Below are 17,236 nucleotides of genomic sequence, written 5' to 3'. Positions count from 1 at the left end.
TACAGCAAGAGATTATTGTCACTCATACTTTTTTTAAAAATTGAAGTATAGTCGATTTACAATGTTGTGTTAATTTCTGACATACAGCATAGTGATTCATTTACTCTGCTTTTACTTTTCCTATAGAGAGTAATTTAACAACGACATATCTTGTTTGCACCATTCGCTTTGGTTTTGTAATGTATAAAAAAGGCAGAGTTCACACACAAAATAGGACAGAAACAGATCTTCAGTTTTTCTTAAAACAGAAATAAATGAAGGAAGGAAGAAAAGAAAGTAAGATCTGGCATCACAGGGCCCACAGTCCCGTGCGGGAACAGTCAGCTGGAACCTCAGCATGGGATTTCATTCGGGTACTGCACATGTTCCCGGAGGCATCGGAGTTTGCGACACCTTTCCCTGTCAATGACAACTTCCAGTTGCTCACTTAGAGGAGTATGGGTGGGATAGAGCCCAGCGTCACTAAGTGGGTAGAGAGGAGGGACCGCCAAAGCTTCAGCGACAGATGGTCAGAACCAAAGAGACTGGGACGTAGAGCGCTGGCCTGGCCTGTGGGAACTTGCAAATCTAGGCTCCCCTTTAACTCCGGAGTTTTTAATCCTGCCACAGTCCGGCTCCAGACGCCTGTTTTATTTACAGCCTTTACCCCCACTATGCAACACACCAAAAACAAAGAACTCCCGCCAGCGCCGGAAGCCAGGGGGTGGTCATCGTAGTCACCTGACCTCACTTTTCGGGTTCTGATTGGGCTTTGAGAATACGTGCCCATCTCGCAGCCCATGGGGCGGGGATAGGTGCCACGGCGCGACGGTATTGGTCGGCTTCTGCAGGACGCAGCCAATCAGAATCTGCCGACTTCCGGCGCGAAGTGAGTTGGCGCGCCGCGCGGGAGCTGCGGCGGCGGCGCGGGGAGTTTGGATCTTGGTTCCGCCCGCTGCGAGCCTGTGGGAGAGGTAAGTGCTGGTGCACACTGACTTATGGGCGGTCAGCCTGGCACAGCCGCTCTCCTGGCCCCCCGGCCTGGGGCCAGAGAGGAAGGCCTCGCCGGTTCCTCGCGTTCCCCGTCCGGGTTCAGCTAGGTCCGCTGAGTCCTCTTGTCTGACGAGAGCAGCCAGGGAGGAGAGCAGAGACGCACATGGGTTCTCAGATGGGGAAACAGAACCCCGGGGGCCGGGGGTGAGCTTTGCCAGGTTGTCCCAGGGTGTCCGTGGCAGAGCTGGCCTAGCACCCATTATATTTTTGTTCATGTACTCCAGTGCCTACCCTGGTGTCATGACAGAGCAGTCACTGCCCAGATCTCTGGCACTACCCGCATTTCCCTCACAAGGGAAAACGAGAACTCTGTACTTTCACTGTGGTCTTCCAGTCATGAGCCGGACTTCAGTATTTTGAGTGTCTACTGTGTGCCGAATGCCTTTATCTTACAAGCGTAGCTTCATAATACCCCAGGAAAGGGAAGTGGTTAAGGATTCAGACTGCATCAGGTTGCCTGGGTTGTAAACCTGGCTCTTTCACGTACTAGCTCTGTGACTTTCCACCCATTACTTAAAGTACCCCAGCTTCCTTCTGTCATATGAGGGGAATGACCTAGTCTACGTTCTGGAGTTTTTCTTAGGATTGATCGACTCAATATATGCTTTAATGCTTCAAAGAGTATTTGGTACATAGTAAGGGTTCTGTTATCACCACCCAGAGAAGTAGATAAAATTGTCCTCATTTTAGACATGGAGACTGAAGCACAAAAAAGTTGTCTCTGATGAAAGGGCTTTTGGCAATTAAGTGCTAGAGACAGGATTTAACTGAGAACTGCCTGACTCCAAAACAACTTGCACCACATCGGGATTTCTCCCATATCCCTCACCTGCCCTTAGATTACTCAGAACTTTGGACACCAAATGGCCTGAAATGAAGCAGGTACCTGAAAGCTCCTGGCGCCACCAATGTAGATAAATAGCACTCGTATGTCCCTGTCAAGATTAAAGGGCAGTAATGAGAGAGACTGGATAAGAGATCAAAAATTGAAGAAGTGGGGAGGCAGAGTGTTCTGTGTGAGGAATAATAAATAGAATTAAATTGAACCAACATTTTGTTAGCCAGGGTGCCACTGTCAGTAGCTTATAGTCTACTAGGAGAAAATGAAATTTCTGGATCTTGAGTCCTTTTCAGTGTCAGTCCCCATGATAACCACCTGATACATATTATTTCTAATCCTCCAAGTAACCCCAAGAGGTAGCTATTGCCTTCATTTTTCTGATGAGGAAACCCAGAGTTAAAAATTGAGCAAAACCACAGTGTTAGATGTGGAGTAAAAGAACAGTATGCAGGGAAATTATACACACCCACTTTAGGGTAGTCACTGTTACGACTATGAGGAGGGAGGGAAGAAAAGGAGATAAGGGGAGGGAGTAGGATTTTAAATATGTCTGAAATGTTTTATGCCTTTAAAAGAGAAGTAGGATAGAGTTTAACTTCTTACATTTGGTTGGCGGGTGCATAAGTATCATTCTGTTTTCTGTACTTTTCTGTATGTTTGAAATATTTAAAATTAAAAGAAATATATGCTATAAAATGAAATGTAAACATTTATGTATTAAATATAGTAATAGTAATTAAACATTTGTTTTAATATGTAATACATTGTTTTTTATTGAAGTATAGGTTTACAATGTTGTGTTAGTTTCAGGTATACAGCATAGTGATTCAGTATTTTTGCAGATTATATGCCATTAAAAGTTGCTACAAGATAATGGCTATTAATTTTCTTTATTCTACAATATATCTTTGTAGCCTATCTATTTTATACATAATAGTTTGTATCTGTTAATCCCATTCATCTAATTTGTCCCTCCCCCATTCCCCCTCCTCTTTGGTAATCACTAGTTTGTTTTCTATGTCTGAGTCTGTTTCTGTTTTGCATATACATTTGTCTGTATTATTTTTTAGATTCTACATTTAAGTGATACCATATAGTATTTGTCTTTCTCTATCTGATTTATTTCACCAAAAATAATATTCTCTACGTCCATCATGTTGCTGCAAGTGGCAGAATTTCACTCTTTTTTATGACTGAAGTAATATTCCTTTGCATATATGTACCATATCTTTTTAATGCATTCGTCTGTTGGTGGGCACTTGGGTTGCTTCCATGTCATGGCTATTGTAAATAGTGCTGTTATGAATATTGGGATGCATGTACCTCTTTGAATTAATGTTTCTGTTTTTTTGGAGTATATACCCTGGAGTGGAATTGCTGAATCATGTGTCAGTTCTGTTTTAGTTTTTGAGGAACCTCTGTGTTGTTTTCCATAGTGGCTTCACCATTTCCACCAACGGTGTACAAGGGTTCCCTTTTCTCCACTTCCTCTCCAGCATTTGTTTTTTGTAGAGTTTTTGATGACAGCCGTTTTGACAGATGTGAGTTGATATCTCATTATTGTTTTGATTTGCATTTCTCTAATAACTAGCGATGTTGAGCATCTTTTCATGTGCCTGTTAGCCATCTGTATGTCTTCTTTGGAAAAATGTCTATACGGGTCTTCTGCCCAGTTTTTGATTGGGTTTTTTTTTGTTTTTCCAGCACCACTTGTTGAAGAGACTCTTTTCTCCATTGTATATTCTTGCCTTCTCTGTTATAGATTAATTGCCCAGAGGTGGGTGGGTTTATTTCTGGGCTCTATTCTGTTCCATGGATCTATGTGTCTGTTTTAGTGCCACTACCATGCTGTTTTGATTACTGTAGGTTTGTAGTATTGTCTGAAGCCTGGGAGAGTAGCAACACCTCCAGCTTTGTTCTTCTTTCTCAAGGTTGCTTTGGCAATTTGGGATCTTTTTTTGATTCCATATGAATTTTAGAATTATTTGTCCAAGTTCTGTGTGAAAAATGTCTTGAGTGTTTTGATAGGGACTATATTAAATCTATAGACTGCTATCTACAGTATTATATATATATATTATATATATTACATATTACATATTATATATTACATAATATATACATATATATATTACATATATATATATTCTTTTTAAGGGAAGAAAGGCTAGAACAAAGAGGTCCAAGGTAATTGCAGAATGTTTGGGGGAGCTAAATGCTAAAAGCCCCATGGGTCTCTATTGCCTGTAGCATGATACATGAGGCGTTTGAGCAGCCTCCTCTACCACCTGCTATTCTACCTCAGTCTTTGCACAAATAGTGCATAGATTACCCTTCACAATCTCTACCCTGTCTGGAAGGTTACAGTTGCCCTTCAAAATCCAATTCAGTGTTCTTTGGAAAGCTTCTCTGTGATTTTCCTGAGTTTTTCCTTGATCTGGGAAGCCATAAGACTTTTAAGAAAATACTTTATTGTAGGATTTAACTCCATTTCATTGTAATTATTTATTGACATATCTATTTTCTGCTAGCCTAGAAGCTCATTGAGGGGAGTAATTATGTCTTGCTCATCTCTGTCCTCCAGGGCCTTGCATGATCCGTAGCACAGGGTGAAAAATACAAGTTGAAATCAGCTAGTGGAAGTTCTTGGAGTTATGACATATGGACTTCATTCTCTAGAATGGCAAGGAACAATTGAGTTTACTTTGTCTAAAATTTCCTGTATCTTAATGAACATTCTCAACATCAAGAAAAATATTACAGTCATAATTCTACCTTTTAATCACTTCAGCTACTTTCATTTTTTCATGAGTCCTTTCCAAATTTTAGCTATGCAGATTTTTTAGATAGCTGTAGCCCTAATGTACTCATAATTTAGTGGATTTTTTTTTCAATTTTCAGTTATTCCATATAACTGCTCAGTCTTAATGGTTGTCATTTATCTTCTAAATTATCACAATATTCCACTGTCCTTCTTTGTTAAATAGGTGTGAAATGTTGCTTCAAGCTATTTTTTTATTAGATATTTTTCTTTGTTTTCACTTTATTCTCCTGTATAAAAGCTTTTACTACTAAAACTAAGTAAGCGAATAATAGAATGACTATTGCCTAAGAAAATGGTTTTTTCCTTATGATTTAAAAAAAAATTTTTTTATTTAAGTGTAGTTGATTTACAATGTTAGTTTTTCAGGTGTGCAGCAAAGCGATTCAATAATACATATACATACTTTTTTTTTCCACATTCTTTTTCTTATTTATTTATTTATTTTTTGGTTGTTGTTGGGGGGGAGGTAATTAGGTTTATTTATTTATGTATTTATTTTTAGAATAGGTACTGGGAATTGAACCCAGGACCTCATGCATGCTAAGCATGTGCTCTACCACTTGAGCTATACCCTCCCCCTTTCACATTCTTTTTCATTAAATGTTATTACAAAAAACTGGATGTAGTTCCCTGTGCTGTTCAGTAGGTCCTTGTTGTTTATCTATTTTACATAAAGTAATGTGTATTTGTTAATCCCCAACTCTTAGTTTATCCCTCCCCCATTCTTTCCACTTTGGTAACCATAGTTTGTTTTCTATGTCTGTGAATCTACTTTTGGTTTGTAAATAAGATTTGTATCTTTTGTTTTTAGATTCCACATGTAAGTGATATCGTTTGGTATTTGTCTTTCTCTGTGTGACTTGCTTCACTTAATATGATAATGTCTAGGTCCATCCATGTTGCTGCATATGGCATTATTTCATTCTTTTTTATAGCTGAGTAATATTCCATTGTATATATCTATACCACGTCTTTATCCAGTTGTCTGTCAATGGACATGCTATTAATTATTAGAAAAGTTGAACATTTTTCCATAAGATTGTTTCATGTGTTTATATTTTAATGAACTGTTTGTACTCCCTGATTATCTGTTCATAGGAACCTGATGTTCTTTATATATTATTAATATTAATCCTTTATTTGTTACCTGTTGCTAATTTTTCTTTTTAAAAAATTATATAAATGTAAGGAAAATTATAAAATTATAATTACACATGTCATCCAAATCAAGAAATATGACATTACTAGTACTCCAGAAGTATGCTTCCCTCATCATCTCCTCCCTACACCAGAGATGATGATTCTCCTGTTTTTTGTGATAATTATCTTATCCTCATAATGTACCCCATGTATGTATCTATAAGTAATATTGCTCAGTTTTGCCTAGTTTTGAACTCTATAAATGGGATGATGGTTTATGTATTCTACTTTGTCTTTCTTGTTTAGTTTAACATTGTGTTTATGAGATTCTTCCATATATTGTAGATATAGGTTTTTCAAATTTTAAAATAAATTTATAACTTTTAATAAAAATGTACTTTATTGCTGTAGAATATTCTATTGTATGATTGTGCCACAGTTTATTCATCTTGCTTTTGATGACATTTGGGTTGGTTTCAGCTTTGGGCTATTAATGCTGCTGTGAATGTCCATGTATACATGTCCTGGTGTTTATGTTCATAAGTTCATATGTAACTAAAACTATTGGGTCAAAGAGTATGTGTACATTTTGCTTTCTGACATAATGCCAAATTATCTTCAAAAGTGGTTGCACTCTTATCAGTGTATTAGTCTTATATTGCTCCCCACATCATTTCTTTTCTTTCTTTTTTTTTTCTGTTTTGTTTTGTCTTTTGTTTTTTCCTTAATGGAGGTGCTGAGAATTGAACCCAGGACCTTGTGCATGCTATGCATGAGCTCTACTGCTGAACTATACCCTTCCCCTCCACATCCTTTCTAATATTTGATACTATGTTTTTAATTTTTACCTATCTGGTAGATATGTGTATTTTCTTATGGTTTTAATTCCCTAGATTATTAGAGAAGTTGAGCACCTTGTGTTTATGGACTATTTCTTCTTTCTTAAAGTGCCTCTTCAAGTTTTCTGTCTTTTCTATGGAGTTGTCTTTTTCTAAATATTTTGTAGGAGTTATTTTTACATTCCACATAGTAGTTACTTATTTGTTAGTTATATATATATATATTGCAAATATCCTCTGCTTTGTGGCTTTAAAAATGGACTTAATACATTTTTAGTCAATTATTTTTAAACATCTTTTATTGTAAAATATTATGTGTTATTTCATAGAGAAAAGTGCAGAAAACATCTATATATGCTGTGCAGGAGTGAGTTAACATAGTAGGCCTGAAGCTTATCTTCAGAAAGACCTGCATGTAAGATTAGCCTTTGGCTGGTGACTGGAAACTTGGCTTTTGAAACCTTTCTTAAGCTGATACAGTTGTTTTGCCCACCTGGGGCACTAACACTTGCTTTCATTCTGGGAGCCTGAGATTTTGGTGTTAAAGGGTTCCTGTGTGACCTGTCCCTGATAAAAACCCTAGGCTCTGCATCTGTAGAGGGTTTCCTGGGGCAGAAACACTGCGCACATGTAGCTGCACTTTCCTTGAGGGAGAATGTGCTCTCGTGGGAGACAGAGAGCATAGGAAGCCAGCACGTGGACTCCTGCAGACTGGTGTGTCTTTTCCCCTTGCTCATCTGGCAGTGTGTGTTGCTGTAATAAAGCTTAGCCATCAGTAGGACCATATGCCGAGTCCTTAAAGTCCTTCTCTGAGAGAATGGTTTCCAGGGACACTGGAAACAGCAGATTAATGACATTTATCAAGTCAAACACCCCAGTACCCATGTTCCAGGTAAAAAATAAAAAATTGCTAACACCCTCAGAAGCCTCCTGTATGCCCTGTCTCATTCTCTACCCCAAAAGTAACTATTATCCTGACTTTTGTGCTAATTAGTACCTTTCTTTTCTCTCTATTTAGGCATCTCAGAAGTTTTAGCACTGTCTTAAGCTAGTTGACTCAGAAAAGATTTTTAATTAAAATGTAGTTCAGCTTTACAGTTTTTTAAATTTTTGTTAGTAGCTTTTTGTATCTTGTTTGAGAAATCTCTTGGAGATTATGAAGTTATTCTTTTATATTGTTTTCCAAAAACTTTATTGTTTTGCTCTTTACGTTTAGATCTGCAATACTTTGAAAGTAATTTATATCTGCAGAGTGAAGTAGGGTTTAAATTTAATTTCTTCCCAGGTAGCTCTCCAGTGTCCCAGCACCACTGACTGAAAAGACTCCTTCTCTAGCACCCTGCAGTGCCACTCTCGTCATAAATTAGGTGTCTGTATATGGGCTTGCTTGTGGGTTCTTTATTCTCTTCCACTGGTCCATTTGTCTATCCTTGCATCAGTCTCTCACTGTTTTTAGAGTAAGTCCTTATATGCCTGCCAACAAGTCTTCTCATCTTGTAGTTCTTTAGGAGTTATCTTGGCTATTTTTGAAATTTTGCATCTCCATATAAATTTTACACTTAGCTATTAAGTTCCGTCCTCCAGGGGGAAATAAATTGAATGTTGACTGGAATTGCATGAAGTTATATAGATCAGTTTGGGGGAAATTAGCATCTTGACAGTGTTGTCATCCAGTCAAGATATGGTTCAAATATTTGTTTACTCCTTAATTTCTCTTAATAATTATGATTTTCTGAATAGAATCATGGACAAAGTTTGTTACATTTAGTTTTGGATATTTAAATTTTTATGCCATTGTGAATGGTATGTTTTCTGAAATTTTATTTTCTGTTTATCAGTGGTATAAAAATAAAATTAATTCTTATATATTGACCTCATATCCAGCAGTCTTCCTAAACTCACTGTATTAGTTTTCTGTGACTACTGTAACAAATTACCACAGATTCAGTGGCTTAAAACAACACAGATTTCTTATCTTACAGTTCTGCAGCTCTAAAGTTGAACAGGGCAAAAATCAGGGTGTTGACAAGCCTAAGTTTTTTGTGGAAGCTCTGGAGAAGAATCTGCTTCCTTGCCCTTTTGAGCTTCTGAAGATTCTTTTAGTTGTTCAAAGTACACAGTTGTGTCATTTGTGGATATTGCCGGTCTTGCTTCTTTCTAGTTCTCATACCTTTTATTTACTGCTCTGGCTTAAACTTCCAGTGCACATCATACAGAAGTGATGAGAGTGGGCATGCTTGTACTGTTACTGTTCTAGAAGGAAAAACTTTCTAAATTTCACCTAACTGGAAGTTTGTTTATTTTTTAATTATATATCCCCTCTGTAGGGCTAGGGAGGTTCCCTTTTATCTCTTGTTTGATAAGAGTTTTTATCATGAATGGATTTCATTGTGAATGGATGTTTGATTTTATCATTTCCTTATTCTGCAGCTCTTGAGGAAATCATAGGACTTTTCTTCTTTAATAATTTGGTAAGCTATGTTAATTGATTTTTTTTTTAAGGTTTAACCAACGATATATTCCTGAGAAGATACAACTTGGTCATAGTATATTTTATACATGGCTGGATTTGGTTTGCTAACATATTGTTTAGGACTTTTTACAGCTACATTTATGTGTAAACATTGGCCTGTAATTTTTGACTGTTGAACTGCACTTGTAGAATTCTGTACCAAAAGTATGCTAACCTCATAAAGTGAGTTGGGAGGTTGGGTCTTTCTGTACTTTGGAATCGTTCATAAAGTTGGAATTTTAACTAAATTTTTAATTTAAAAATTGGAATATTTTACTGTCATAAATGCTCAGAAGAATTCACCAGCTCTATGGTCTTAAAGCTTATTCTTTATAGGTAGATTTTTAACCACAGATATTTCTTTAAAATGCCAGAAGGCTCTTAGGCTTTCTGTTTCTTTTTCAAGTGAGTTTTGATAAGTAGATTTTTAAAGAAATTTGTCCAATTCATCTAAATTTTAAATTTTATTATTATTTTAAAATTTTTTATTGCACAAAATTGTTCATAATGACCTATTACTATATTTTAATGTCTATATATTATGTAGTTGAGTTTCTTCTTTTAGCTCTGATACTGATTTATTTGTGCCTTTTCTCTTGTTTTTGATGTCTTTTCACAGAACAAACTTGGTTACTGATCCTCCATAATATATGTTTATCATTTTAGCTTTTGTCTTTATAATTCTTTCTATTCTCATTGTGCTTATTTTGTTTTCATTTTCAGGCTTCAAGAGATACATACTTTATGCTCATACTTTCAGCCTTTTCTAATAATCAAGGCTTACATGTCCTGTTATTTCTTTAGTTGCTATCACAAGTTTTTTATATGTAGACTTTCATTATTCAGTTCGAAAGTGCCTGCTATATTCTAATGCCCACTATATTATCTTATCTATAGTTTTTTTATATTTCTTTATTTCCAAACAAGAGGATTTTCTAGATACCTCTTTTTCTCTCTCTTTTTTTAACTTTGAAAAATTTAAAACCTGTGGAAAAGTTGCAGGATTAGTCAAGCAGTAATGTATCTTCTCAGTTGTACACTTTACATTCATAAAAATAGCTCATATTAAACCTTAAAAATAAAACAGCCAGTTATTTTACTAGCAAAATGAGCTTATTCAAGAATCACAGAGGAATTGCAGTTTGGGACCTACAAACTATGGCAAACTATAGGTAAGTCTGGAGAACAAAGGAGAGCAACCTTACTTTATATGGAAAAAGAGGAAGTTGAGGGGGGGGCTACTCTGAACCAAAACCTTTGGAGGAAGGTTCAATCCCCAGTATCTCCATTAAAAAAATAAGAAGAACCCTAATTACCACCCCCAAAAAAGTTTTGAAAAATCAAAGTGAAATAAAGACATTTTCAGATAATCAAAAACCAACAGTTTGCTACCAGCAGACTTTCATTAGATGACATTCTAAAGGAAGTACTTAAAGGAAGTAAAAAAGTGTAAGCCTGGATGGAAGTTCTCAGATGGTAGCTAGACTGAAGGACAAAGAAAGTGGTAAATATTTGGTTAAATCAATGGAAACCTAAACTGTGCAAAACAACAATAATGACGTCCTGTGGGGTTAAAGAATTTAGTTAAAAATATCCAACAGTAACAACCCCTAAGTGAAGAGGAAGGTAAAGAGTGAATGTGTTCCAAGGCCTCTGTATTGCCTGTGAGGGTATAAGGAACTGACTAGCTTTAGACCTTGAGAGAATAAATATGCATGTTTTGCTTTCTAGGGTGACTACTAAAGAACAAAAATAGAGTATGTAACTTAAAATCTAGAAAGGGAAAATTATTTTTTGAAAGCTTCACCTAAAAGAAAGCTATGTAAAAGGAGAGAAAAGAAAAATATAAAGGAAAAATACGACAAGGCAGTAGGTTTAAATACAAAAAAATTGCTAATTATAATAAATGTAAACAGACTAATTAATTGCCTTGGTTAAAAAATTACAAATCTGAATTTTTTAAATATCTTACTACATTTATTAGAGACACATCTAAAACACTAGGTGTATAGAAAGGTTGAGAGTAAGAAGGGTTGAATAACACAAACTTGACAATGCAAAATGTACACATTCTTTTCACATCTCATTTGCTGGATATATTTTTTGTATTCCAGCCCTGGATTGTTATCATTCTTTCATACGTGCTTTTCACTGATTGATTTATTCTTTCTATATATGGGTATGATTTTCTAGTTTATTTTGTTTCATTCAATAAACTTTTTTGCATTGTTGAATCAGCTTTTTATTTATTTATATTATTCTGCATTGGCATGATAACTTCCTTCACGTACGTGAGAGAAATTTTTAATCATTTTCCAAATTATAATTGTGGTTTTTGTGGTGAGTCTAATTTGGAGGTTTTCTGGGCTCTCATTGCTTTGTTTCTCCTCTTTAGTATTGTGAAACTTCTCACTAGTCTCAATTTATTTATTTTCGATTATTTTCTTCTAATTTTATTTCACTGATCTTTGCTGTTGATGAACAATTTTTTGTGTGTCAGCCAATTTTGTTGATATTTTTTGCTTCTTAGAACTCACCAACTTCTTAAAAAGCATTCTCACTGAAGGATATTGAGTAGGAAAATTGTGTACTTGCTACCATGCTTCAGAATGTGATCCTGACTAGAGGATGCCACTCTGCGAAGAGTAACCAAAAAGCAATGTAGCTTACAAATAGGGAAGGGTGCCCCAGGGTTAAGGTTGACTGTGTGCTAACTATGAATCCATAATGTATCACTACAGCGATGCAATATTTAATCAAACGTTATATACTATTGAGATGGCTAAATATGCATGTCAAATCATGCTATGAAATAATGTTGGAAATCTCTATTAGAATATCATGGCTAGTTTTGATCCAACAATAAATAAGATATGAAAAAGTTATAGAAGGATGGGAACAGTAAAAACTTAGAAGGAATGTGGGGAAAGGTTAAGTAATGGTGCCATGGACAATTTTGTTCTGCTTTGTGTCTTTTTAAGGCTGCAGGGCTGTGTTCCACTGCCTCCATGTCAGCTATCTAATCAGTTTAGGTCGAAATTCTGAGAGGGCAGTAGTGTGACTTCACTCTATCATTTATTCTGTGAAAAACTTCCATATTGGGCAGGACCTTGGAGAGAGCATACTTCAATGAAAGGCTAGTGCTTTTAAACTGAATACAAAGTAGGGAGGTGCCTTTGGATGTGCAGGGACTGTGGTCTTAAAATAGTCTACTGGAAAAAAAATCAGGAGTCCTTGAGGAAATGACTGATTCTAAGTCTGGGGCAAAAAATGCGCAAAATAGTCTGGGATGCGTTTTCATTCCAGATTCTAATGAAACTCTCAAAGACTACTAGGTTTATGTCAAAAGGACTGAAGAGTCAACCTGAAAAGGCTCCCACTGGCCAAACTAAGAATCGATATGGATGATAACTGTATTGGATTGAAACATACCTAATGTTTAATCTGTAAGTTTATAATGATACTGAAAAAAAATTGATCACCATTAGAGGTTGTTAGAGAGTGAACTCATTATTTTGAAAACTAATTATTAAAAGGAAAGAATCCAGCATTTATCCTGTCTTTCCTGTGTCAACTGTTCTACTGGGCAACAAAATACTAGATCAGAGAACGTTTCTCTTGATGGAAATATTGCAGCTAATGAGTGAAGAAGGAATGACAGAATTAAAATATCACTGTTTTGGGAAGTCGACTTTCAGGATGGTGAAGTGAGGACCTTGGGATGTGTGTATAGATGAAACAACATTGGATGAGTTGATAATTGTTGACTCTGGGTAATGAACATGTAAGAGTTCATTATACCTTTCTGTCTTCTTTCTTATATTTAGTTTGGTAATAACTTTATTAAGATATAATTCACATACCAATGTGAATTATTCAGTGTTTATTAATTCATTAGCTGTTTTACCTAAAGCATCTTAAAGAAGAAGAGGCAGAAATTATTCCTTCTTCTGGAGAAGGTGGGACAAAATCTGCATTGTAATCATCTTCATCAAACTCAGCACATGATTTCTCAATTGAATGTAATTCTTCCAAGTTTTTCTTTTTTTTCACTATTATCTAAAGTAAACCAGTTGTTAAGCATAGATTATTTTAATAATTAGTGAGTGGAATACGATTTTTGTAAAACTTCCTATTTCCATGAATATCATTTGGAAACGTTAACCTTCCTCCTAAGATGTGTGGCATAAAATAAAAGATCGCTGGTAAAGATAGAATGGGAAAGAGGGTTATAACTCTCAGCTCAAATGAGAATTGTTTACTATCCATATATTCCTGCTATCACAGCTTCCTTTGGCCCCAGTAATTTTAAGAGTGGCTTTCTACTATCCCAGGCAGTAGCTCAGCAGTATCACAATTTGTTACACAAGGGGTATAAATATGCTTGGTGAAAGTATTCTTTCAGGTTGAAACTAGGTAATTATGAAGCACAGTACCTTGCTGGTAAACCGTTGCTCTTATTGTTGGTGCTCTTCCTTCTTTTCCCAATTCTCCCCTTGGGCAGAGAATTCACTTACTCCTTTGTTCTTTGGGTTTTCCATATGCTTTGATCATTTTTCTCCCACCTTACTCATCATTCAGCTTCTGTTTATTCTTCAAGCCTAAGCCAGATCCCATTTTTCTGCAAGCCTTTTCCTAATCAGCCCTTCCCTAATGTCTTTTGTGCTTATTTTAGCATTGGGGGAAAACCAGGTCATTTTGCTATTGAAGTGAGCCTTCAGTTAGTTAAACATCATGTGTTTCAAATGTCACCAGTTGTAAATGTCAAAACAGTTTTTTGACTCCCCCCCCCCCCCACCAAAAGAAAGCCTCATTACTCTGGGCACAGTTGGAACAGTGCTCCACCCCCAATAAATACTGTGATTAATGCAAAGCGCGTAACTCCACTGATTTTTTTTTTCCTTCACTTTCTAGGATCATGGCTGCTGTTCCTCAGAATAATCTACAGGAGCAACTGGAACGTCATTCAGCCAGAAAACTTAACAATAAATTAAGTCTTTCAAAACCTAAATCTTCGTAAGTATCTTGGTTGGTTTGCTGTCATACAGGCACTAACACAAATGAAATATCTTCTTTTTCAATCCCTTTGATAGTACAGATGAGAAAATGAAGCTCAGAGAGTCAATGATTTTCCCACTTTGCAAATTAATAGTAGAGCATGCTTTAGCAATACCAGTTAGTGAATTGTTCAACACCTTTGCATGGTTCATGGCCTGTGATATTTGCTCAGTAATTATTCATTGAATGAATGAATAATGCATCTTCTTATAAATTAGGGCAAATAGATATTTTTGATATTTTAATATAATTTTGTATCCTTTTCAGAAACAATTTTTAAGGATACTAGAGCTCTCCAGTTCTGTCCTTTCCTCCAAGCTATACTCCAAACTCCTAATGACACCTAATAATTATAGCCTTTCTTATGCCCTTACCAGGTTCTAAACACTGTTCTGTGTGCTTGACTTTAAAGTCACCATTGATCATCATGTCTCTAAGTCCAGCAGACTCCCAAGACTCTTGCCTCTCTCACTTGTCTCATGTTTCAGCATGGCTAGCAGTTTTTAACTCTTTTCCCCATAAAACTTTTATCAGAGTAGCAGTAAGTAGCCATGTTTGGGTGTCTTCTCTTTTTCGCTTATGCAGTCCGCTCCCTCTGGAGAGGCTATGAATTAAGGATCACCAGCCTGAGAAACAAAGTAGTGGGAATGGCCTGAATACTCTCAAGGCTGAATAATTAGCTTTGGAATAGGAAGGATCAGAGAATACAAAGCATAATTTATCTTACACATTTTAAAATCAGAGAGGGATTTGTGGTGCAATGAAGGTAAGTTGTTATATAAATTAGTGCAAAATAATAGAGTTTTGTTTTGTATAGGTGCTGGGTTTGTTAAAATTTATCCATCTAATTCAGCTTTTCAATTATTTTTCAGAGGTTTCACTTTTAAAAAGAAAGTACCTTCAGCCAACGATGTATCTGGAACTAGTGTGTCGGTAGCAAAAACACCTGTGCTGAGTGATAAAGATGTTAATGTTACTGAGGCCTTTTCCTTCAATGAACCTTCACCCTACACCACAAGTCAGCAGACAAGGATCTATGACTTTAAAAATACTTCAGCAGAACAGCAAACTAAGAGAGTTGGTTCAAAACTATTATTACCAGATTTGTCACCGGTTCCGCAGGAAGTTTTATGTGCTACGCAGAACACACTGGTTATAAAGGAATCCTGTGATTCTACTTTCAAGAAATTAGAATTTAGTTCTTCATCAGATTCTTTTACTGCCTTCAATGATTGGGATGACATGGATGACTTTGATACTTCTAGAAATTCAAAAGCATTTGTTACACCACGCAAAAACCACTTCGTAAGAGTAAGCACTGCTCAGAAATCAAAAAAGTCTAAGAGGAACTTTTTAAAAGCACAGCTTGATAAAACAGATACAGTCAAGATTGATTTGATTGCTTCCTCCTCTGAGAGCAAGCAGGTATATTTGACTAAGAAACAGAAGGATGACTCAGAATGGTTAAGGAGTGATGTGATTTGCATTGATGATGGCCCCGATTCTGAAGAGCTTATAAATGAAGATCCTCAGGAAAATCACTCTTTAAAAACTCATTTGGGAGAGGAAAGAGGTAAAAATTATTTCATTGTATTTCAATGTGTTGACAGTATTAGTTTTTTCAGAGCTAGGCATTGGCAACCATAGCAAATATGATTTAGCTTTTGTCCTTAAAATATATAGAGGTGATTATTGAACCATCTCTTGGCCGTGTTCTTGAGGCAGGGCACACTAGTGTGAAATGAAAGATTTTATTCTACTAATGTAATTTTTATATTAACACCAAAGATAGCTCTGTGATTTTACATATGAAGAAATATGTAGAGAATATAATGCTTAGTAAAGTTAAGTCAGACAGAGAAGGACAAATACTATATAATATCACTTATATGTGAATCTAAAAAATAATAAAAATGAATCTATATACAAAACAAACAAGACTTTCAGACATAGAAAACAAACTTATGGTACCCAAAGGGGAGAGGCGGGCAAGGAGGGATAAATTAGGAGTATGGGTTTAACAGATACAAAATACTGTACGTAAAATAGGTAAACAACAAGGATTTGCTGTATAGCATAGGGAATTATACCTGATATCTTATAATATCCTATAATGAAGTATAATCTGCAAAAAAACTGAATCTCTATGCTGTACCCCTTAAACTAACACAATATTGTAAATCAACGGTACTTCAATTAAAAAAAATAAGGTTCATAAAAATTAAAATGGCTCTGTAATGGTCTACTGCCTGGTTAGTAGTAGAATTGGGATGTGAAACTAGAATTCTTTTATGGCTTGCACCACCTAATATTGATGTATAATGTGATCTAATCATATTATTAAAGTATTATAAATTACATTCAAATTGTTTTCTGTTTAGATCTCATAGTTATTAGATGTGTAGAGCTGAGTAGCTGAGATTAGCCATATGTGGAGGTGCCCACCTTATGAAATAGTTGTAAATATGAGACTAAAATTTTTAAACACCAGAATCCCATTAAGGTTACTGTAGGGTGAGAGAGGACTGAAAGGTGATTGATAATAAGTAAAAAAATAAGTCTAATCAAATGGGTTGCTATTTATGAGGAGAAAATTTGGTAAGAGGTAAACTAGAGAGCAACAATTTGAAATTGCATTTTCTCACATATTTGAGAGAGAGAGAGAGACACTGAATCTGGGAGACTTTAATAACTAGGAAGCCTTTGCAGTAAAGTAGAGATACTCTTATCTGTATAAACAACAATGTTTGTACAATTATCAGGCTTAACACTTGTACTTTACCCTTATTTATATATGCGTGAAAAATAGAGAAACGAAAGAGCTGATACTAAGCGTGGGTTTCATAATTTAACTGGAGACAGTCATGAAAATCCTCAAGCAAATCGTCAGCCTCAATCCAGCTTTCATTGGACTTAATCCAGTTGACTCAATCGTCATTGAAGAAACAAGCCAACATTAACGTGTGAAAGGAAGGAGCTCATATCATAAA

At 35.8% G+C, this 17,236-nt stretch overlaps 1 protein-coding gene across 6 annotated transcripts in view; it reads left to right on the top strand.

Annotated features, from left to right (window-relative positions):
• The first annotated feature begins 857 nt into the window (after positions 1–857).
• BLM (BLM RecQ like helicase) overlaps positions 858–17,236 on the top strand; it is a 65,250-nt gene continuing 48,871 nt past the window's right edge. For 5 of the 6 annotated variants that reach the window (XR_010378287.1, XM_064480599.1, XM_064480597.1 and 2 more), the window contains exons 1-3: positions 858–953; positions 14,103–14,204; positions 15,119–15,819. Coding sequence is in view for 5 of the 6 variants with exons in the window: in XM_064480599.1 (XP_064336669.1) it covers positions 14,107–14,204; positions 15,119–15,819 (799 nt within the window). In the remaining variant the exon portion in view is untranslated. Of the gene's footprint in view, positions 954–9,107; positions 9,148–14,102; positions 14,205–15,118; positions 15,820–17,236 lie in introns of those variants that run through there. The other variant, XM_064480598.1, reaches the window with a different exon arrangement.

This window comes from Camelus dromedarius, chromosome 29 (assembly GCF_036321535.1).
Source record: "Camelus dromedarius isolate mCamDro1 chromosome 29, mCamDro1.pat, whole genome shotgun sequence".
Lineage (NCBI taxonomy): Eukaryota > Metazoa > Chordata > Mammalia > Artiodactyla > Camelidae > Camelus > Camelus dromedarius.
The sequence above is the reverse complement of the archived record's forward strand: the minus strand, read 5'-3'. Positions and strand labels throughout refer to the sequence as shown.